The 24,037-nt window shown below is 49.9% G+C and overlaps 1 protein-coding gene across 6 annotated transcripts in view; it reads right to left on the reverse strand.

The window, feature by feature from the left end:
* The window catches only part of EFR3B (EFR3 homolog B), a 44,577-nt gene that overhangs the window by 10,243 nt on the left and 10,297 nt on the right, over nucleotides 1-24,037 (reverse strand). For 4 of the 6 annotated variants that reach the window (XM_031603871.2, XM_031603872.2, XM_031603873.2 and 1 more), the window contains exons 2-11: nucleotides 17,653-17,729; nucleotides 16,381-16,508; nucleotides 13,241-13,391; nucleotides 7,619-7,740; nucleotides 5,151-5,300; nucleotides 3,816-3,950; nucleotides 3,404-3,482; nucleotides 2,044-2,179; nucleotides 1,372-1,533; nucleotides 660-771 (exon numbers count right to left, since the gene is read on the reverse strand). In XM_031603871.2, coding sequence (XP_031459731.1) covers nucleotides 660-771; nucleotides 1,372-1,533; nucleotides 2,044-2,179; nucleotides 3,404-3,482; nucleotides 3,816-3,950; nucleotides 5,151-5,300; nucleotides 7,619-7,740; nucleotides 13,241-13,391; nucleotides 16,381-16,508; nucleotides 17,653-17,729 — 1,252 coding nt within the window. Of the gene's footprint in view, nucleotides 1-659; nucleotides 772-1,371; nucleotides 1,534-2,043; nucleotides 2,180-3,403; nucleotides 3,483-3,815; nucleotides 3,951-5,150; nucleotides 5,301-7,618; nucleotides 7,741-13,240; nucleotides 13,392-16,380; nucleotides 16,509-17,652; nucleotides 17,730-19,135; nucleotides 19,161-19,845; nucleotides 20,751-24,037 lie in introns of those variants that run through there. The other 2 variants (XM_090136542.1, XM_090136544.1) reach the window with 2 other exon arrangements.

Below are 24,037 nucleotides of genomic sequence, written 5' to 3' on the forward strand. Positions count from 1 at the left end.
TTCCCTCTCTTCCTCCACAGCCAGTTATATATACCGCCTACCATTCAGTGTCAATAAAAGCTTGGAGGCAGCTCAGAGGGGCCACACATAAAATGAGGAGGTAGCAATGAGCTGCTGGTACCCACAGAGCCAAAAATGTGCTTCTCGAAAGTCATGGCCAGCAGCCACCTTGCTGACCCGATCATCACATATGAAGTCATCCTCCAAATATTATTCCCTTTTCCCTGCTAAATTTTGGATGACACCTCAGGACTGAGCTCCTCACCCCAATCTCTCAGCGGGAGCCCAAAGAAGAGGAAAGTTCAATTGCAGCATCAGTAGCTGTAAACACCTTTCCACCTTAGAGCATCGGTGTTTTGAAGGGCCTCAAATCCCTGCCCTTGTTATCATGTTTGCAGCACACAGCAAAGTATTTTGACGAAGATCTCATGTTGTTCAGCTTCCCTTGGTCTTTGGTGGAAGCTCTTTATGCCCAGCCTTTCTTATAATGTACCATATCCCACCCTGTCTTTGTTTCACTCTGCCCCCAAAGGCCACCTCAAGGAGCTCTCCTGCACTTTCAATCTTGCATTCAAAGTCTTTTATCTCAATGCATGGGACAGCAGAAGGAAGAGAACGGCAGGGCTAGGAAGAGGAGGGAGAAAAGTATCCATACTCACCCAGCTTTACCAGCCTCAATAGACTGCTGCGAGGATGGCAGAGGCACCTTGTTCATGATGAAGGCCATCACCTCAGACTGCTGGTAAGTGGGCAATGTGCTGGCAAAGGACCCTGTGGGCACAAGAGTGCACTGGCAGTGTGTGAGGAACAGTGACCACCCACAGGCAATGACACCCTGGGAAGCATTCGGTACTGCCATGCTCCAAGCCAGCTGCTGGGCTCACAGCCAGGTTGAAATAGGAAAAGGCCTCACTGGATCCAGTATCTACTGGCAACTTTTCCTTTAGGGGGATTCAAGAGCCATCAAAATGTTCCTGGAAGGAACAGCCCTAAGCCCAGACAAAGAGAGGCAGAGATGCCAAGCCCTCCCTCTGCACCCTGTTTTGGATGCATCTCCATCCTCATCAACTCAAGCAGGCTCACACCTGCCCTTTCTTTCTCCTCTCCTTCATTCCTCAGGGTGTCCAAGCCAAGAAGAAGCACAACAGCCTCCATGTGGCAACTCTGCTGGGATCAATGGGGTTGCAATGCCACCTGCTGATAACCCACATGCTGCAATGGGTAAATCTCATTTCCCATCATTGCTTTTAGGACAAGAGCAATTTTCTTTTGTCCTGAATCACCCTAAGATGCAGAAGTAGAAACCTACCACATGGGAGGCCACCCACCAGCACAGCCCATACCTACAGCAGGCACAGCAAGACTCCCCACCTATGGTTTTAATGACAGCCTCCTGGAACATCCTCTCCTCGTGCTCTTTGATGATCTTGGTGCTGACACCAGTGATGCAGTTGTAGCTCCCCGTCAGCGCATAGTCGATGCTGAGCCGCAGCTGCCTCAGCAAGGTGTTAAACACCTCCAGCACCGTGGGGCCTGAGATGATGAGAAGGGAGAGATAGGAATGGGGGAAGCAGTGTTTTTTTCCCACGGAGATGGAGCCTGTAGTTCCCCCAGGGGTGGTGTCATTTATGCCTCCTGCTACCCCTGTAAACGGACTGAAAGCCAGATGTAGAGTTTTAACCCTACCAACTCCCCAAGTCAAGACAGACGTGGTCTTCCAGTGGCAACATGAGTTCAATGTAATCACAGCAAGCATCAGAAAAAGAGCCCTGAAAATCCCTTTGCCCCCCCCACGTGGAGGTGAGGGCTTCCATTGCATTCAGCTGCCTAAACTTAGGCAGCTGCATGTGGGCGTTGCAGCTCCCATTGCAGACAGCTGAATGTGGGCGTTGTGCTCGGGTGCACTGAAATGGCACCAAACAGATCCCCAACACTCCTGGGTGCTCCAAAGCAGATCCTCCACACGCTGGAGTTCAGCTCAAACCTTCAGCAGCTGAAATAAAAAAGTGACAGGATGGATGCAGGACAGATCTATGTACTTACCAACAGATCCAGAGGCTGCAATCACTGCTGCTTCTGAGAGGACCTCCACAATGCCCGCACGCACAGTGGCTGCACTCTTGCTGTTGGCATCCAGGTGACCAAGAAGCTGCTGGATCACGAGATGGGAGTGCTGTGGCTGGAAGGAGAGAGTGAATATCAGTGAGGGTGCCACATGCAAGAAGTGATGATCCATTTCTGTAACACACACAGCTACTGCGGACTCATGCCCAGCTGTATCAAGCCCCTGCCTAGCTCTTTCTGACAATTCTCCAGATGCAAAATGAGAGAGGGCACCCAAAGGAAATCTGTCTTACAAGAATGAGCAAGAGCTTGGAGCAATCTGCGCATGAAAAAATGATCTAAAGAGCTGTTGAGATCTAAGGAAATAGCAATGATTAATCCTGAGGATTTCAGGGAGTAGGGTCCTGCTGAGTTATTTGTGACCCTACACCTCCAAGATGCATTAACAGGATTTTATAAAATCTAGTAGCACTATAAAGGGTTTTAGGCAGTTTAAAGGATTAGAAACATGAAACAAAAGTGGGGGAGGGCAATCTGCTTTTCAGTATATTGGTTCTCCAAGCTATGGCATGGCTGAATCCAAAAGTGAAGAAAAACCACAAAGGGGGAAGTCTGGGAGTCCAGGGGCTGCTCTAGCAAAGTGGGAGCAGGATAGGACAGCAGCACCGTGCCTCACAACATGCACTGACCCATGCAAAGAGAAAGAGAATGGGCCATCTGGGGATTACCTAAACTGTATTTTCACAGCCAGAGCTCCCACTGAAGAGTCTGGCAGGTCTGTACCTATCAAAGGACAGAGATACTGGGGCGCAGGCACCTTCACTATACCTGGTTTGCCCAGAACATTTTTAACCCCAAATAGTGCCTCTCCTTTTCTACAGGGATAAGGAGGAAAGTTGTGTTGATTTCCACAGGAACGATCTGGAAAGAGGCAGCTTTTCACCAAAGTCCAACTGCTTCCTTTTCACAGCACATTCATAGCCCATCTGACTCAGCAAGTCTTTTCTTTCTGCTGAGAGGGAAGCAATCACTCCCAGGACTGAGACACAGGCTCCATGCACAGCATGCTAAACCATGCACAACTGTCACACAGAAAGGCTAAGGTGTATCAGACATTTAAGGCCCCCAGCCCACATTGCTGTGCATCTTGATGGTGCCCATTTTGGGACGTGCTCACAGGCCAAACCCACTGTAAGTGTTCAGATCAGAGCTGTCAGGATGCAGCAACACAGTAGCTGCTCTGACTCAGTCCAGCCATAGAGGCAGAACTGGGTGCTCCCAGGCACGCACACGTGTCCCCAGATGGTTCCAAAGGCCAGAAATCCCACCAGTTTCCCACCTGGATTGAGTACATGATGATCCTGAAGCAGCGGGTGGCAAAGATCTTCGGCTCCCAGAGCGAGTGGTTATCCAGGTGGCTGGGGAGAGATGGAAACAGAGCAGATGGTAACTGTGTTCCCCAAACAATGCAGTGGTGCAAACCAGCACCAAGAGCAGAGACAGCCAGGAGCAGAATGGAGTAAATGAGAGCAGGGATACAAATCATTCTCTGAGGTGACTTTTCTCAGTGACAGGTTATCTATCCAAAGCCACCTTCCTCTGAAAACAACAGCTGAAACCCAGTTCCTACCTCCAGCACCATGCCAAGGGCAGTCAGAAGAGCCCTTGCCTTCCCCCCAGCTCTGATCCACGCTGGTTGTTTCTCTGTGCCTTAGTGCCCTTGTGCCAAAATCAAAGGATGCACAACTTACATGAGAACAGGTGTGATGGCGTTTTTGATGTTGCCGTACGCCGCCCGGCCCAGCAGCTCCCGCAGACACCTCTCTGCCAGCTCTGTGGGACTCTCTTTCTCCTTCTCAGTGGCTTGCAGCGGGGAGGGGGAGCGGCTGTGAAAGCAGAGGAGGGTGATGAGAGTGGAGCTGAGCGTGCTGCAGCAGTGGGGGAGAAGAGGCACAGCGCCCATTCAGGGCGGGACAGAGCTAAATGTTTGTGGCATCTGCCTGTACCTCTCGTTGCACAGGGCCATGGACTACCCCTCACACAGCCTGCAGCCACCCCACAGCAGCCATATGTCACCCTGCCAGGCAGATGGGGTAGCTCCATTGCAGCAGAACTCAGGGATAACGTTGGATTTGAGCCAGATCAGAGGGCAGCACAGGTGCACGGATTACAGGCGAGAGAGTTGTGCTGGTATGGCCCCATTCACAGCCCCATGCAGCAGAAACAGCCCTCACATCCAGTGTCAGGATTGTGGTGCTCAGTGCTTATCAGCAAGGATACGGGGCATAACATCCTCCCAGCACAGACACAACTCTCGAGGGAGGACAAGCAAAGCAGTCAGTACAGCACAGCACAAATCACCCTGAACTCACACATCCCAGGGGGCATCCACCCCCCTTTTCCACACTTGGGCTGTTTGGCATTGCAGAAACATAGCAAATGTTTTTTCCACTTCAGTGCTTCAGTTTACAAGAGAAATGGGAAATGTAACTGGCCAAAAGTCATCTTCCCAGGACTGACACATCTCTCCTAACCTTCAAAAGGAAAATCTCAGGAGGAATTCATGCCTGTTTCTCCACAAAATGCTTCTCAGCTAAGCACCTCCCCTTCAAACACTCATCTGGCAGGGAGTTACGCTTGAAGAATGGAAGGACAGGGAGCAAAGCTGTATTTCAGCTCCCCTCATTCTTCTTGCTGAGCTTTAAACTAATTGCATAGGTAGCATTTAAGCAGGAATCTTAGTAGTGGTCAGCCCACTGAACAGACAGCTCAGAGCCTTTGCAAAGAAAGCATGGCTTAACTGCAGGGACAGTGCTGAGAGCTCTCTCCTTCACAGGAGTGATACTGCCCTGCAGTGGCCAAGACAGCAATAACCTTCACGGCACTGGATAACAAGCAGAGCTCCTGCCATCTGCGCCATCCTTCAAGGAGGACTCTTGCAGGGTTTCTCTGGCTATCCACAGCCTTTTTCACATGAGGTGCAGGCACAACGCAGCCCACAATGTCTCTCCCCTATAAAACCTGGCTGAAAATAGCCCTGAAGCTGCAGGAAGAGCATGTAGGCCACAGGAGCAGCAAGCACTCACCTTTCAGCCTCCTCCACATGCTGTAAGTTGAAGAGCAGTGAGGGCACAATTTTGTCCATGTGTTGCGGGTCCCAGATGTTGGCTTGGAGTTCGTCATTCACTGTCTTCCTCACTACCCCCTGCAGGCCTTTAATGCCAGACATCCGGATCCTAGGGAACAAATTAATAGCAAAATGTTATTTATCTCTATGCATTAGTTTACATACATATATATATGTGGGTGAAATTGTGAAAGAAGTTGAAGAGAAGGCACCAATTTCTGCGCTCTTGGAGGTGCTCACACAGATGACACCCCAAGACCTGGCCTGCTATGCCCCAAAGCAATCATTCCACTTTGCATCCCAGAGAGACTCAGCTTTCCTCTAAGTGACAGACACAAGCAGGAAAGGTTCTGAACTAGCTTAAATTGTTTTGGCAGCAGCAGCCGGTTTCCATCCACCATCTTCACTGGGAGAGCCCCAGGCAAGCTGCAGCCACATACTAACCAACATTGAGAGGTGGCACTAGCAAGCCTGGCCTGTCCAAAGGGTTGGTATTGGCCTCAGCATCACAGATGGTTTTGCTGTTTCCTCTGTTCCTAGCAGCCACACTGCTAAGCTGTGCCCACAGGGATGCTGGATACCAAGGAAACCCAGATGCAGTCTGGCACCTTCGTCTTTCCTGTGTCCAAAGATCCTGACTCTGCTCTAATCAACAACAGAGCCATCAATAGAAATCCCTTTACACAGCAGGATTGCCTGCTCTGAAATCAGCCTCTCAACACCAACTGCTGGTGCCTGAGAAAGATAGTATGTGTCTATCTTCAGAAATAAATGCATTAAATAATCTGCTCTGAGGTCTCTTCCTTAGCAGGGTTTTTTGGTTTTTTTTTTTTACTTCGCAGGCAATTTTCTGATTTTATTACAGGCAATAATATGATTGCAACACAATTCTTGAGGAATGACCACTGAGCAGGACCAAGGTCACAGAAAAGCAGTGCCCTCCTTTTTAATTACAGGAGTGGCAGAATTTCTCTCTTCTGGCCTTCAACACAACTTACCCAGTGTCACTGATGCCCTAAAAGTCAAGTGGAAATGATGAGCAATCTGCATTACTTCCTTATTAAGGAAAAAAGCTACCTGCAAGTCTGCAGCAGTAACAGGAGGATGGAAGTCCCCAGAGAGGAGCCTCTCTGAGGAATGGATAACCTCAAGGGTTCACCTCTCTGTAAGGAGTCTGACCTGGCACTGCAGCTCCAGGAACAGCACCAACAGGCTTTGCTGAAGTGCTGCCTGACACCATGATCATCTCCGACAGCAGTCACCTCCTGTGCACAGGTTCCTGTCAAGAGTCATGGGTGTAAACCACCAGTAAACTGTCAGTGCCTCACAGGGATGTACAGGGCCATTTCAAATGCTGGGTCTGTTTAAATACATCACCAAAAGACCTGGATTTGGCAGCAGTAAACAACATTAATCTGTCTGCTTTAGTCATAATTAATCCTCTTGGGGTACATTTCCCATCACAACACAGCAAGTCAGTCCTCGGTGTTGTCTAGAGATGTAGCCACCTTCCAACATGGAAAATAACAGATCACAGCTGCAGGAGGCAGTTTTTGAGTGAATATTGATTCTGCTAATAGTGGGTTTCTTCCCACCATCATCACTCCTTTTGGGACCAGGATCATTTCTTGCCTCCCACTCTGAGCTCTTTCAATCTCTGGGATCCAGCCCTGCAGCAAAGGTGAAGAATGCTTCAAGATGCAGAGGCAGCTTGGTGATGGGCAGGCTGCAGGTGTTATCTGCCCACATTTTGCCCAAAGGCAAGAAGTTTGAAGTGTGTTGTGTCCAAGGGCACATTTCCCCTTGTCCTGCCATCGGCCGTAGTCTGAGCAAGCCAATGCCTGAACTGGCATTCAGAGATGGCCCTGCTGTCAGAATAAAAAATGCAAACCATCTTTTCTCACACACATTTAATGCTGCACACAACCCACATAGCACTAGAAGCTGGATACGTGCTGCACTGCATTTTCTATGCCTCTGCTTCATCCTCCCATACAGTCAGCAGGACTTAATGTTTGGAAAATAATCACAGAATAGAGCTACTTATCATAGAATGGTCTGGGTTGAAAAGGATCGCAATGATCATCTAGTTTCAATCCCTCTCCTATGTGCAGGGTCTCCAACCATCAGACCAGGCTGTCCAGAGCCACATCCAGCCTGGTCTTGGATGCCTCCAGGGAAATAGAGGAGGGTACAGAGAAGTGGCCGTTTTTAAACCTGAGTGTATACAGCTCTGGATAGTCACCGCACATCACAGCACAAAGTAACTGGTCCCTGCAGCCTGCATCCAACCTGCCACCAAAAGCAGGTGCTTCTCCAGGAAAGACAAAAGTTGGAGACAGAGTGAAAGCCCCTACCCCACTCCAGCATGACTGCAGAGTCAGCAAGACAGGGAGGATGCTGCTGGCATTCACTTGTGGCACTCACTTTGTCCGGATCTCCAGGTCATCGTGGCTAGAGTGGCACATCTCACTGAAGCGGGAGACAAAGAAGTCATAGCTGCGGTGGTAAGACGGGGTGTCCTCCTCAATGTTGGCAAACTTCACAAACTGGGACAGAAGAAACAGAGCATCAGCACAGAAGGCACAACAAAGCCTTAAAATACCTCTCCAAATCTGCAAACATTTGCAGGCTTTGGCAATGTAACATAGGGCTCTGCTGCTGCAGGCTGATGTGCAGCCAGGGGGACGTTTCCCAAATGCAGTTACTAAGGTGACAATGGCCCTGAAAATGACAATGAAGAAACAAAGCGTGAGTGAGTTCTTAATAGATCTAGCTTGCAGCATTGGCAACCCAAGGTCCTGTCGCTCCCTTCCAGCTTGGCCATGCCAAGAGACACAGAGCCTGCCAGAAAAGCCAGCTCACCAACAGACCTGACTTTCGCTTTTCAGCTTTCAAGGAGAAAGTTAAGGAGCAGGAAAGGACAAGGATGTTTTCAAGCTTTCTTCTGAAGTCAGAAGCTTATTCACAAAGAGATGAGAACAAAGCGTCGCGCAGGAAGAGGAGACTTTGGTTCATCTAATCACACTGACAGGGGAAAATAAAGAGGAAAAATAAATAGAACATCTACAGCACAAGAGTGGCCACAAAATCCAAGGCTTCAACACACAGAGAAAGCATGGATAGAGGCTGTATTCATGCAACAGCAACTGGTGCTGAGAATGAATGAGGTTTACTTTTGGCCTGAGAAAAGAACTGCGCTACCAAGTCCTTGTGCTTTCTCCTCCCACTTAGAACATGGGCACAAGAAGCTGCTAGCAGAGATCTGAGCAGTAAAATCTGCAGGTCGTTTTTGTGCTCCTGTGCTTTACCACATCAGCAGGATGGGAAAGCTGAGGTCACTTACAGAGGCACACAAGGAAGGGAAAGGATTCTTGCTGTTTAAGCAATCCCCAAACCACCCCAACTACTAACAGCAACACCAAGAGAACAATGCCACTGTATCCAAGCTCAGAAGCTGCTCACTAGAAACTCTCTGCCAGAATAGGAAATCAGCCAGGAAACACTATAGAGCCCTTGGGAAACATCCAAGCCCTGACCCCACATCAGAGGTGGAAGATTCAGCTGCACACACCTACCTGTCCTCCAAGCAGGATGTCTCCTGCTATAGGAACATGCTCACACTGCACAGAGGACCCCTTATGCCAGACAGAGCTGCTGCATTACAGTGTGGTGCTGATGCCAGTCACTTCCAGAGGCACTATACAAAGCTCTGCAGTTGCACTGAGCAGTTCCACATCATTGATGCAGACTGTCCAGGGCAGCACAAAGGCTTTGGGCCAAGGTTTTAGGACTGCTGGGTTCACCCTCCAGCTGGGAGGATCTAATTTATCACTAAGAAGTTATCTGTCCACGTAGCAACTGCCAGGGTGCTTACCACCATGCCACATAGCATCTCCTTCCTCACTCTGACCCCATGGACAGGCTTTCCTCTCTTCCTGCTTTCCACATTTGCTGCTGGACAGCAGGCAAAAGGCCAACTGGTACCTCTGCAGCTGGCAAAGCCAGCTCACCCATCCCAGCATGCCACTTGGCACTGAGGGACAGGCACTGATCAGCATGCACCCACTGTGCAGGGCTATTAATAACGTCAGCTGCAAAGGCTGGCTCTGTATGAGTGAAGGAGATGGATCAGCCCTGCCAGAAACTGTTCCCAGAGCACAGGGACCAGCTCTGACTGATCAACTCCTCTTACTCACCAGAAAAATGCAGGGCTGTTACATAAGAAACCTCTGTACCAGGCAGAGCACAAAGTGTTTTTTTTAGCTCATGGCAACTCCACGTGCAGCCGGAGGCGAGGGCGGGATGCAGAGCGAGGAGCAGTAATGGGGCTCCTCATAGCAGCTCCTGGGAGAGCAGCCCCAACTGCCCCATGGCTGAGAAGAGTCACATAATAAAGGAAGGAAATGGCACATCTTGGACAGAGGTGGCTGGCAGCATTCCCAGGCAGCTGCCAGGCACAGCAAGCCCCAAACGTCTCTGTCCTCAGGAGACAGATGTCTCTGCATGGTGCCACCCTGCCTGGGGACACCACATGTGGCACATTTGGCATTCACATTTGCCAACAACTGCAGGCAGCTGCCCTCTCTGCATCCATTCTCAACCTAAAGCCTCTGGCAGGGCCAAAGCTTGCAAACAGCAGCTGAGAACAGAGAGAACTGAGCCTTGATGCCTCCTTGCTCTGCCAGCATCTCCTGACACTTTCAGAACTCTGCCGCTTGCTCACAGACTATTGCATTTTTCTAAGACTTGGCTGCCCTACAAGGGTGTTGTACCATGTGGGAGATGCCCACCCTGGTCCCATTGCCAACCTGTGCCCCATGGCAAAAAGCAGCATCAGACACACACAAAAAAGACCCAGGGCTGGCAGACTGCTGGGCTAGCAGGAAAGAAGGCAGCAAACCTTCAGAGATGGAACATGTTTTCAGCAATAGATTTCACACAAAGTGTGGCAAAGAATCCCAGGTAAAAAGCTGCTCCATGGCTTCGTGACCTATCTGTCATCAACAAAACAATTGAAAACATTGAAATATAGCACTATATCAGGGGCAGGAGCAGCTCTCTTACAAAGACAAGCTAAGACAGCCAGGCTTGTTCAGCCCAGAGGAGAGAAGGCTCTGAGGAGACCTCCCTGTTGCCTTCCAGTACTTAAAGGGAGCTTAGAAACAAGAGGAGACTGACTTTTACAGAGGCAGATAGTGATGTAATGAGGAATGGTTTTAAATGAGAAGATGGGAGATTTAGGATAGATATCAGGAGGAAATGCTTCATTCAGAGTGTGGTGCTGCCCAGTGGCTGCCCAGAGAAGCTGTGGATGCCCCATCTGGAGGTGCCCAAGGTCAGGCTGGACATAATCCTGGGGAGGCAACCAGTCCATGGAAGTGTTTGGACTGGACAGGCTTTAAGATCCCTTCCAACCCAAATCACTCTATAGTTCTGTGATTCTATTTCTGCTGTGTTTTGAAGGGACGTTGCATTGGGCTCAGGCTCTTGTGATTGAAGGCAGCATGTTCCAACTGAAATGCAGCTGGGATGAGCAGGGAGCAAGCATGGGGGAAATGCAAGGAGGGCAACTATCTTAGAGATACAAAACAACGGCTGGGAAGGGATAACGCTGCTATCTATAAATATATCAGACATAAATACATCAGAAGAGGAACATCAAGGAGGGGGAAAAGCTGCTTAAAATGAAAGATCAACACTGGTTTGAGGAAAAAAATAAAACATGAATGACATTGAGCTGGAAATTAGATGGTTCCTACCCAAAGCAGGGAGATTGCCCAGCAGCCTCCTAACAAGGATGAGAAAACAAAGTGGATTTAAGCTGCCGCTCCATATGTTCACCCTGGGGATTATATGATGACAGGACGTTGGATTTTCACTGCCACCCGCTGCCTCCAGCACTGTGGCTGTGCAGCTCAGGCCCTGGGAATCAGCCCCACACAGCACAGAGCTGCACATCGCTGCAAGGAGTGAGACGTGTCCAAGGAGAGATTTCACGCCGTGAGAATGACTCACTTGGAGCAGGTTTCTATAAACAACCTCCTCCCGCCTTTGCCATCAGCTCCCTTATTGTGAAGCCTGCTTGAGACAGCACCCTCTAATTAAGCACAAGCCTAAGGCGCATTCCTCATTAGCAGATACAGGAAGAAGTGTCTCATTATCATTACTCATTGCTCTATAAAAGCCCACAAGGTTTTGGTGCTATTTGCCCTCTGAACACCACCACACTCCAGAAAAAGAAAGACAAAGCCACTAAACCATCATTCTCAATCTGGACTTCTCGTTACAACATCCACCACTGATTGTTGACCACAGTGGAAACCACACTGAAGAAACAATTCCTCCTGCTTGAGGATGTTAGTTGGGCTTGGAACCCTGATTCATAAAACAGCTTGTGTTGGAAGGGACTTTAAAGCCCACCCAGCTGCAACCCCCTCCTGTGGTCTGGTTGCCACCTGAAAGTTTAGGCTGCATCCAACCTGGCTTTGAGCACTTCCAGGGATGGGGCACCTACAAACTCTCTGGGCAGTCTGTAGCAGCACCTCCCCACTCCAGGTGAAAAACTTCCCCCTATCCTCTAACCTACAATCTCCTCTCTTTGAGTTTAAAACTGAAGCCTCTGCTGGGCATCATGAAATGGGATGGCTTAGGGGATGAACCAGGAGAAACTGCATGCACTTGAAGGCAGAGTTGCACTACAGCACGGGGCACTCTCTTAGCAAGAGAACCAGCTGCTTGCCACAGGGCAGGATCCAGGTGGTTCTGGAACATACCAAGAGGCTTGGAGAGCAAGTAGCACCTCTCATATCCCCAAAGAATTCAGGTCATGCTTGGGCACAGAGAAATGAGGGTGCTTGCGGATCCTGCTCCCATCACAAGGTGCATTCCCAGGTAGTCCCTGCAACATATCTGGAGCTTGCAGCAGCATGTCAAAATGCTACAGCAAGCTGCTGTAGACAGAAAGCAGTTGGTTCCCACAAAATCATCAGTCCTACTTCTCCAAGAATTGGGGATTAATAGGTTTGCTGACAGGCAGCTCACATTGCTTTCAGCTGGGAGCAATTAGCTGCCAGGCAGAAGGGGTTGTGAAAGGTCATCACTTCACTGCCCCTGCCTCAGCAGAGGTATTTATAGCCAAGTGCCTGGAACTGTGCTGTCTCCTGGAGGAGAGGAGCACAGGGGGGTGGAGTGTTGCCTGGCCAGGAGGTGCTATCAAGCACTAATATGATTCCTCTGGCTGCCACATGCAGCACAAAATGAAAGCTTAGGACTGAGCTGTCCTTGCATTTCCCAGACACTCAAGAATTCGCCTAGCCCACCCTTCTGTCCAAAGGACAACCAGCTTCACTTCAACTTTTAAAAGCAGTGAGAACAGATGCTGCTTGCACAAGCCAAGCCCCTGGGTGCTGTCAGAACCCTTAGAAGCCCAGTTGTCAGGTACACCCAGTCCTCCCAGTAAAAGCCAGCAAAGAGCAAGCTGTCTCACCAGCAGAAAGGCAGTGCGCTACAGCCACAGTCAGCACTTTGGAAGCCACAAGGATGTCATGTCATTTATTCATGCTTCTCTTTTTCCCCCCATCTGATAGCTGTGACTGACAGACTCCTGGTCTGGCTAAGCCATTTATTGCAAGTTACAGCTCTGATTAAGCCAGCCCTTTTATGAACATGAAGAGCTCCTAAAATCCACAGAGATCACCTCCTAAGTTGGTCTATTGTCTGAAACTGCTGACAGCCCCCCGTGTCCTGTGGATTTTTAGGAAAAGATGAATTCAAGAGCAGGAGAGCATGACAGTAGAGATTACTGCCCAGTAATTGGTCCCAAACAGCAAACAGGAAAAATACACAGCACAGCTAAGGGCTCAGACACCTCACACATGGCAGGACACACAGAAGGAACATCTTAAATCCTTAACTGAAACCATCCCCCACCCTTTCCCAATGGGGATTCCCACCCCAACAACATTCAAACACAGAGTGACAGGCAATGCATAAGGCAAAGGACCAGGTTAGCAGGGTGCTGCTAACTTCCCCTGCACTGCTACTCACTGAGTTTGTCCCCAGGATCTGTAGGTTGGGCTTTTCTGACTCCAGCAGCTTTGCCACCATCTTCAGGAAGCTCTCCACAAAGAGATTGATGCTCTGGCAATGACAGGCCATGAGGAGCTGGTCCAGGGCCTCCATGGCAATGCATACATACCTGGGAGCAGGCAGAAGCCAGGATCATTCCTCAGCAGCAGAATGGAATGGCCCCACAGCCCTCCTTCTTCCTCCCCACTCCCAAACCAACCAAGTGCTCACCAGTAAAGTCAGCCTAATGCTAACCTCCTGCCCTGGCCAGGCCAATAGCAAAAAAATCTACATTCTAAATACCCTTGGGAGATTTTTAGATGAAGGTGGATGCTCCCAGTATCCTGCCTTCTATGGAAGACTAAGCTGCCCAAGGACTGGGGCTGACAGCAACATCTTGCTTCTCTCCCCCATGAGGGGGCCTCTCCTGTGGGTTTCCATTGCTCTGAACTGGTCTTTTTGCCCTGTGAGGGAGTGCTGGGACAAAGTAGGCTACCCCAGCATGGCTATATTTGCATCACTGCAGACGTTCCTTGGGTGAGCGGTGTTTCCTCCAGCAGAAGTTGGCAAACCATGCCTTACTCCCCATCCTTCCTCCAGGGATAGAGCTTTTGGTCAGTCAGTCCTGGGTGTGTGTGCTACACAGGGACAAGAGAAGCCCAGAACCAAATCCAGAGAGGATGTCCTCATGACAGGTCCCTGGGCCATTCAAGGGGTATTTCTGAGCATAACACATTCCTTTTGTCATCCCTCCCGACCAGGCTGAGCTGGTTACAACTCACTGCAGACCTCCTTCCAGCAGCTGGCTTCTCCGCAAGCTGTCACAGTGTGTCTTCCAGGCTATTTATTAAATCATTCCTGCCACATTCGTGCCTCTAGAGGAAGTTGGAAAAGCTCATGCCCAGTGATAAATCTCACTCGGGTGCCCATTACGGAGGTGGCGACTGATTACACAGCTATTGCGGAATTTGTCGGGTGTCACTTCATGTTTCCAAGACAAATTGGATTGGTTGCTCACAGTGGCTCTGGGGAAGTCTGCTGTTTGCAGGCTGGTCCTGCAGCACTTCCTCATGAACAATGCAGCAGCTTCGTGCTATGACCACACGACCTTCAGCTGTTGGTTTTCCTCTCTGTGCACAAAACCCAGTAAAAGAAACCCTGAGCTCCAAGTGCTGTGAGTAAGCATTTATGCCAGTTAGAGGTTCCCAAACCACATAAAAAGTGATTTCAGTCTCACGGCTCCAGTTCCTCTTGCATGATCTGTGAGGTGCCCAAACATATGATATCGATCCAATACACCTGGCACTGTACAGCTCCTTACCACCTCCCTTCATCTCCATATCTTTGTATCTTACTGGTTAGAATCAAGCTCAGATCTCCTGCCACGGCCAAGATAGTAAGAGGTGGCAAGCACAGACTTCTTTGTATCAAGCACAAATTGTCCTTTAACCTCAATTTCATGCTCCAACTCCTTTCCATAGCCAGATCTGCACAGCTACCAGCTTGTGCTCAAGGGTGAAACCTTAAAGCAGCAAAGCAGCTCAATGCAGCAAGCTCATGACAGTAGGGCAGGCAGGAGCTGCCCATCAGCCCTGTCTGCACATTGAAGTGCAGCTGGAGAGAAAAACAACTCTTTCAAGAGAAAGGATAAGCCCCCAGCTTCCAAGTTCCAGCTGGTAATGACAGCAAGACTAATCCCTTTTCCCTGGAAATGGTGAAATCTGGCTTCATTCTTGAGCAGATCCTTTGGTATCTTATGGCATGCACACCTTCAGGCACCATTACAGCTCTTCTAGACATCGTGAAAATGAGCAGCCTGAATCCATGAAGTTCCTAACCATCTGTCAAACTGGGTTAAAACTGGCCCAGAGGGAAAAAAGCTATGAAGAGATAACAAAAAGAAAAACAACAGCATGAAGCATCAATCTCCCTTCTCAAAGGAAACAAGGCTTTCAAAAGGGAAAAGGGACACTGGGGAAATAACAGAGTATCCCAAACTGGAAGGGACCCACAAAGATTGTCAAATCCAACTCTGGACTCCACACAGGCTGACCCAGAATTCAATCCATGTTTCTGAGAGCTTCTTGAACTCTGGCAGGCTGCAAACTCAAACACTTTCCCCGCTAGCAACAAAAGGTAATAAGAGGACAACACCCAGCAGGCCTGAAATCAAGGCTATTTCACCTCAAATGCAGAAGACAGGCACCCATGAGCCTAGCTCTGGTGTCTAGCAGTGGGATGAGCCCTGCTGCTGACGCTGGTATATAAATAAAAAGTTTATCCAAACCTATTTCAGGCATTTCAAAGTTAGGCTTTGAAAATCAGCCTGCACTTCAACCCAATTAAATGCCTATATGCACAAGCAGATGGGGATGGAATATATCCCCCCTGCCAAAGCTTGCCATTAGATGTCAAGAGTCTTTGAAAACCCTTCTTTTCCTAACATAGCAAGCAGAGCCTGTTAACTGCAGAACATCAGGCATAGCTTTGAATGTCCTGTCACTCCTGATGACGGGTGATGCATGTGAAGCTTTGAAGGTTTTCCAACTTCAACACTTCTCAGGCAGGCTGCTGGCTTCTCTTCCCCCAGGATAAAAGGCAGGCTGAAGTTCGCACTACAAAGCTGAGCTATGTTTGTCTGCTGTGGCTTTGTTCAGGAGACAACAAAAATCAATCCAGGAGCTATTTCAAAGGGAATGAGCCCTCCCGTGCTCCCCCAGTGTTTCTAACCAGGGCAGTCAGCTAGTTTCAGGCAAGCACTGCTCTCCCCGTGGTAAACAAAGCAAGGCCTTGCAGGGAGGGAAGATGAAAGGAATAGGGACCAGACAGGACCACATAAGGTAAGCCAGACAGAGCAAACACAGCAATCTTCATCCAGCCCAAGGTATCTCCATCATGCACTCTCCTGGAAAGCATCACACTGCCCTAATCCCTAGTCCCACTCTGTAGCTCAACAGAGATGTGCATGGGATACAGCACACCCAAACTTGTCCATGTCTAGTCAGACTTACAGATCTAAAAGAGCCACTGGGGGCTTTTAATGGCCAGAAGGATGCTACAGGCTCCTCACTGTGGCCTAGAAGGAATTGGTGTGGCTGAAACAACGTCCCAGCCCTTACCCATATCGGTGCCGGCTCACATCTCTGATAAGCCGCTCAGAGAGGTAAGCACCGATGCGATCCAGCTTCTCTGGAGCAGACAGGGCGTAGAATGTCAGCTTTTCCATGTTGGTCTTCACCAACCCATCCTGAAAGAAAGCAATGCAGGGTGTCAAGGCTTCACAACCAGAGCAAGCAAGCATCAGGAGCATCTTTGTGGCAAACCACAGCGGTGATGTCAGATGCCTGGAGCACCACAGCCACCTCCTTACACTTCTCCATATCTTATACAGTAGGGAATGCTTATAAGGATTGCATTTGGCCCCAGCAGCAAGCAGTGGTGCAAATAACACACCACAAATGTAATGTAAACCACTTTGCCAGTGACCCCACACCACTTGAGGACAGCAGCAGACAGGGGCATCAGCACTCCTGGTCTCTTGAGACCAAACAAGCTACCAGTCCTAATCCCCCTGTAGCCTTAGCCTTGCTGTCAGCTCCACAACAAAACAAGCACTCATCACCTTCCTGGGCAATCCCAGCCCCTCTGCCCTCAGTCAGGAGGGCCACAAGCACCTCTGCCACTGCCATAGCATCTCAGCTGTGAAATGGAGACAAAGAGACCAGATTTGGGATGCTCCAGGAGCAGCTGGCAGCCCTTGGACATCCCCCTGTCTCCTGTTCAGCGAGGCAGCAAGCAAGGCATCAGCTTTCTTGCATCCTAACAGCACAAACAGCTCAAAAGCCAGGCTGAAGCCTCAGGAGGGCCTCTCTTGGAAGCTGCCTTCCTTATCCTGCAAAGAGACTGCAGTAAAGTCCAGTCCCCATCCACCCGCACTCAGCATCCACACCAGCACATTTGGGAAAGGAAGCCAGCCCACCACGGCATGGAGAGATAGAGGAGATGCTTCTATATTTCCCCCTGATAAACAGTATTTAAAGGAAAATCCATCCCTCCACACGGTCTTATGAAATCAAAGTATTGTCTGCCTCCCAGGAACTATTTCTGGGCAGGTCACAAAATTCTTTACTCAGAGGGTGGTGAAGCCCTGGCGCCGCTGCCCAGAGAAGCTGTGGGTGCCCTATCCCTGGAGATGCTCAAGGCCAGGCTGGACAGAGCTTTGGGTAGCCTGATTCAGTGGCTAGCAACCAGCCCACAGCAAGGAGTTACTGCGGGATGATCTCTGATCCAAGCCATTCTGGAATTCTATGATTTTACGAACCTGAGATATAGGAGTGTCATAGCCCAGGAGAGCACAGATGCTTTGGAGGGTGAAGCAGCACCTCACTTACCTCCGGGTCCTCAGGGAAGATGTTGTCAACAAGTCTTTTGTAGCGGGGACGCAGGGCACCACAGCAGCCACACACACCTGGAGAGAGGAGGCAGCTGGTCAGCGGGGACAAAATCCTCAGCTCCAGGGCAAAGCCCTGCGTGGAGATGACCTTGGTGAAAAACACATGCCTGGATTTGGTGGCACCAAATCACAAGATGTGGAAGAGCACAGGGTACTAAGCCTGAGATTTGCAGCCAAAAAAAAAAAAAAAAACAGGAAGAAAACTACAGCTGAGAGGCAGGGTGATGAGCATCATTTATGTAGGACCACGGGGTAATTTGCTTCTCTCACCCAAGAAAGTAGTCCCAAGGCATACAAAGTTCCCCTACATCTAGGAAACAGCACTGAAGAAAGCAAGACATAAAAGGAAGATAGGATATCTTCTTTAGGGTTGTGAAAGGAAAATGCATTTTCCTGTTTGCAACCCCAAAACTGAACAACACCTTCAACTGTCCTCCTGTGTACAACTCCCTTGGTATCCCACAGGAGCTGAAGGACAGTTGGACAGTTGTGAGCTGTGTATTGCAGAATGCCACTTTACAACAAGCCCAGAACAGCATTCAGCAGACAGGAATCTTGAGGTAGAACCACTCAGAACTAGGAGTGAAAGCCAATGGTTATCACAGGCAGCCCAAGTCACCCAGCTGATCTTTGGGGGTGCCTCAGATCACATCAAGAGGAGGCCGATGTCAGCCATCCCAAAGCACCACCAGCCTTAGCAAGCTCAGGGAAGTGTGAGTAATTTAGGGCAGCTTTTTAGCAACTGCTGCTGAGAAGCAAAAGCATGGGGACAAAGGCTTCCAGTGCTGGTAGTGCTCACTTCCTGCAATGTGCTTACTCGCTCTTCCACCTCTTGCGCTCTCCCTGCAAACCCCTCTGCAGCTCCCTATTATCCTGTATTTTATTTCCAAGTCTCCATTTCTGCTGCTCTCCCTGCCCTGCTTTCCCTCAGCTGCCTTGGATCGATTCTGCTTTTTTCCCAAAGTACCTTTAATCTGGACTCTTAATAAATTCTCGTTTGCTATTCACACAAACGAGCACATCATGATTTCCTGGATCCTCTTAAGAAATTTCCTTCACCCAGAATAGCTGAGGCAGCATGACAGTACTTGCCTTGCTGGGTGTATGCCCCATCCTCAAAGGGCACGAGCCATCCCCAAAAATAGCTTGAAAGATCCCCTATAAACAATCCCATTAGCTGAGAAGCTGGGTCCCTCCACCCCCTGCAGCCTCATCGGTAATTATCTCATCTCCAGCAATGGGACTTCAGGGTACTTTTCAGGCTGAATGCACATTCCCATCTTCAGCCCTGGGAGGGGAGCAAACAGCCCAGCCACATTCCCGTCCTGCCACCCTCTTTCGATGAATGAAGCTGAAGAGCAGACACAGCGTGAATCCACCAATAATAATTGCGTAATTAAATCTAATGCCTTCCCTCTCACCTCACATGAACTCTTCTTCCAGAAGCACGAGGTTTTACGGCCTCACCTAAGGACAGAGCAGCAGCAGGAGGAGGATGAGCGCGGCTTGGGTGAGGAAGGCAGGTACCTTGCTGTTCCAAAGCTATGTTGGGACACTGGTGGGCAGATCACACCACAGCTCTGCCAGGTGAGGCTCTCTGATATCTAATCAAAGGGCTGAGCTCACTGAGGTCAGGCAATGAAAGGGTCTCTCTCTGTTTGCATTAAACCAAGAGAAACTTTTCTGTCACAAATCTCTGCTTTGGCAGTTTTGACCCAGACAAATAAATACACAGACAGTGAAAACCTACATCTTTAAGAAACCAGAAGAAAAACAGCATATAACTTGAAGAAAACAGAATGTTCCCCCACCCACCCACCCACCCTGAGTGCTCTGCAGAGAGCAAAAATCTCAAGTCCTAACACCAGCTCTTAAATCAGCTCAGTGTTTGTCCTACACAGGATGCTCCCAGACCTTCACAGCTCCAAAATCAAACGCGTGGCAAGAAACAACCTCCCCCCACCAGCTACCATCACAGATTTTGTCCAGCATCCATCTCAACAGCCCCACAGCCCCAGTGGAGCGAGGCAAAGAAAGATGACACTGATGGTGTCATCAGCAGCTGAGAGACGCATCCCAGAACCGCACGGAGAAGAGAAGAGAGGATGGAGAGCAGAAGAAGGGATGATACCTGCTCCAGCCACGTGCAGCATCTCCCAGGAGCAGGCAGGGCCGGCGGCGCAGAGCTGCAGAGCGGGGCTGAGCACCCAGCTACTCAAAGCCATCACAGCCAGAGCAAAGCGGGGGGCTTGGGGTGCTGCTCTGGTCCTCGCAGAGCTGCAGCAGCAGCATCGCTGCAGGGGATGCTCAGCCGAGCGGGAGCAGCCGTTTAAATAAATAAAGGAGCTTTCAGCGCGGCTGCTGAGTCACCGAGGCGGCTCCGATGGCAGCTGGGAACAGCGCTGGCTTTGCTTTTGCTGTGCCCGCGTCTGCAGCGGTACGTGGTGGTAGATGGAGAGCTGGGCATGGCAGAGATTTAAAGAGGGATAACGGGGTGCTGGGGGTCGGCATGCCAAGGTCCCTTAGCCCAAAGATCTCATTCGGCACTCTGCCTTATTAGCGCTGCAAGCAAATGAGCATCACGGGCAGCGCTATCAAGCGGGAGGCTCAGCAGTTCGGAGCTGACCCCATAAAAGCATCTGTGGATGTGAGAGACACGAGCACGGACCCACACAGTGCATGAAGCTCTCCTCCTGCCGGCAGCTGTGAAAACCAAGGCCACAGGTTTTCTTTAAGAACAGGTTAATGGAGGTAGGGAGAAATGAGATGTCACACTCTCCATGGGAAGGGAATAAGGAGGGAAACCCATAAGTATCAGCCCCGGGACTCCTACAGACACGCCAGCAATGCCATGTGCACGACGTCATGTGTGTCACCTTTGTCTCACACCCCAGAGTCATTTCTGGGGCTCTTTATCGCCGCTCTCAGTTGCAGCAGGTGCCATCTGCTTCTGTCGCTGGGGGGCAAAGTGAGCCAAAAGGGCTTTTTGCTTTGACAGCTCAGCTCCAAGCAAGTCAGTCTAATTGGGAATAATTACAGTATTTCAGCTGCAGAGATTGTGGCTTGTAAGCACAGCCCCCATTTAGTTGCTCTGATGCCAGCACGCGCCCCGAGGCTCTCAGATAAATCCATTTCCAGAAGGGGGTTCACTGGTTCCAGCTGTAAGTGGGGTGTTTGGGATGGCACAGCAGCCAGATGGGGTTGGGACACAGGCCCAGTTCATTCCCATGCAGACCACAACTCCGACCTTGAGCCTTTCCCCATTAATCCCCTTCCCTCTTCCCATTTTAACATCATGTCGGCAATAAACAATGCTGGAAAATATCACGGTCATGTTATTTGAGGCATGGAATTTACTTAATAAGGGCACTCCATCTGATTGCAAATATATCTTAATTAAATCAAGCAAAATCCCTCATTAAATCTAACATGCCATGAAGGTCGCTCTCTCAACTCCAAGCAGAAACATTGGCTCTAAAGCAGGGGGTGTCCATCAGCCCAGTGCCATTTTTCCCTGAGCCATGTGCCAAAACAGACACCTTTTTGTAATCTGTTTAGCAAAATCTCATTTACCTGGCCAATGTCTCCTTCATATCTAGCATGTGACTCCAGGGCAAGTCTGCCTGGATCAAGGGATGCTTGAGAAATGTCACTGAGCAATATTCACACTGACCCAGACAGCACTCGGTCCTGCTCTCCATCCACCACAGTGGAGGCAAAGGGATGGAGCTGGGAGCTGCAGGTCAGGGGAAAGCAAGAAACAAGTGATGCCAGCAGAGAGAAGGGACAGACAAAGTGCCACAGTGGGTGCTGGTGGGTAAGGAGGGCACCGCCTGCAGATCCTGCTCCTATCCAAAAGCCATTCTCAGGGCAAAGCCCAGTGCCATGAATGAGTGCAGCAGGAAGCTCTCCCAAGGGAAAGGCTCTCTCAGGCGTTCCTCTGAGCTTCTGTCACCAATTCAAGCAGCAGGAAAACAACACTAAAAATCCAGCTTCTGCGCCAGTAGGCCCTCATCTGCCTCTGCACCCAGTTAGAGCCAGGGCAGATCTTGATGTAAATCAGCACAGGGCTGACAGAGCTGTAAAGTAAGCCAGTAAATCTCTCTCTAATCACATTTAAGAGAGCCAAACACACCAGGCACTGATTAGAACCACGGCCCCATATCCTTCTAGATCCCAGTGCTGGGAACTGGGAGAGGAGAGCAAGGCTGGAGCATTGGGCTCTGCCTACCTGTGCCCTGGCGCTAAACTGGGACAGGAGGCTTTGTCACCAGTCCAAACCACGGGGATCAGCCCAGAGCAAAGGAGAGCTGTTGGGAGAGAGCAGCCATGATATCATGATAGCAATAGGACAAGGGGGAATGGTTTTAAAGTGAGGCAGGGGAGGTTTAGGTTAGATCTTAGGAGGAAGTTTTTCACTCAGAAGGTGGTGACACACTGAAACAGGTTGCCCAAGGAGGCTGTGGATGCCCCATCCCTGGAGGCATTCAAGGCCAGGCTGGATGTGGCTCTGGGCAGCCTGGTCTGCTGGTTGGTGACCCTGCACATAGCAGGGGGTTGAAACCAGATGATCACTGTGGTCCTTTTCAACCCAGGCCATTCTATGATTCTATGAGGAGACAAGGGAGCCCTCTGCTACATTTAGTGGAGGAGTCAGCGCTGGGGAGAAGACCATAATCAGTTTGCTCCCCCAGCTCTGTTACTTGGAGCAATGTCCTGATGTTAATTAACAACTCCTGACCTCACCAAATGGTTTGAGATGCATGGCTGCAGCTTGTTCCCTTTCTCTCTTCATTAATTGCTGCTCACCTAAGTGTCCTTTTATAAGAGCCAGGATCTACAAAGGCTATGTTTGAAAAGTAGACAGCAAATCTGTGAGCAGACAGTTTTGGAGATGTTGCAGAAGACCCAAACCTCCAACTACCGCTAGAACCAGCACAGGCTGCAGGGAGACACAGTTCTAGACGCTGACACAAAGGGATTGTGAAGCATTTCAAAGCACTGATAGCCAAAGCAGAGCAGTGACACACGGAACTGGTGAGCCAAGGCTGCCGCTGCCAGGCCATCTCTCTCATCTCTCTGAGCAGGATGGACAGGAGCACGTCAGTACAACAAACGCTCTCCCAGACATCGCCCGCAGCCCGCTCAGAGCCGTCGGTGCAAATCCTTTTAGCTCAGCAATTAAATTTGCAGTTTCCCCCTGGCACAGTTCCACGCGACGCTCCTTTCTCGCCTCCACCGATGCAGCCAGGCTTTGTGGGGCAGACAGCGTGGCCCTGCAGGGACAACACATCACTGTGTTGGTGTGGTGACCCTGCATGGGAACTGCTTCTGAGGTCAAATCCATGCTGGCTGTGGTGCTGGCATGGCTGAAACCCACCTAGATTTGCCCAAACGTGCTGCCTCCAATCTCTCTGATTCCAAAGGAATGAGAGACACACACACAGGATTCACAGGGTCGTGTCCCAGAGCACCCAAAGTCACTACCGCACCTGTTGGATCTCAGAAAAAGTCAGCAGCAAACAGCTTTATCGAGGTATTCAGGCATCAAATGCAGCTTTAACAACTCCACGGTGAGCGGTGGGACATAAATCAGTCCCACTGCCAGCTTACACCAGTGATGGATTTGCCCATCCATTATTCACACCTCACCGCCCAGCTGAGCCTGCCAGTCCAACACTGCAGCACGAGCGCAAAGCTTCAATAGTAGACAGATTAATTAATATTTCACAGCGGTGATTAGACTCGGGCATTCAGACAGCACCAACCCTGTTACACGCAGGGGAAACCACCCATTAAGGGCAGAACTCCGTGCCGGGAAGCTTGCTTTATGTACCTGGCATGAGGGCAGCCCAGCTTCGAGGGGAGGAGAAGGGAGTTAAGCGCATTAATGGGTGGCTGGTTTCATTATACAATACATGGGGGAGGAAAGAGCTTAAATAGCAGGAAATCTCACTCCAACTGTGGCCTCAGAGAGCAGCACGGCTCCTTGATGCGAGACGTTTGCTGGGTGTTGTGGGGACGCAGTGTTTTTGGTCCAGGCCCCATAAGCAGGGAAGTGCTGACAGAAGCAGCCCTCAGTAACCTCTGAAAACTGCTGAATTAAGAGCCAGGTTCATTTTGTGAGCCACATGCAGCAGAACGGCCAAGGAATCTAGAAGGCTTGCAAGTTTCAAAGGTCTTTAAAGAAGAGAAAAAAATACGTATTTGTGCATGTTTAACAGAAAAAAAGAAAGAAAGAAAGAAAACAACACCACATTAAGGATCTTAGTGAGACACTGCCCACCCTTGTTGCTGTGGCTCCCTATTTTCTCATGATATGC

The sequence above is a fragment of the Phasianus colchicus genome, chromosome 2, assembly GCF_987193195.1.
Source record: "Phasianus colchicus chromosome 2, bPhaCol1.hap1.1, whole genome shotgun sequence".
NCBI classification, from domain to species: Eukaryota; Metazoa; Chordata; class Aves; order Galliformes; family Phasianidae; genus Phasianus; species Phasianus colchicus.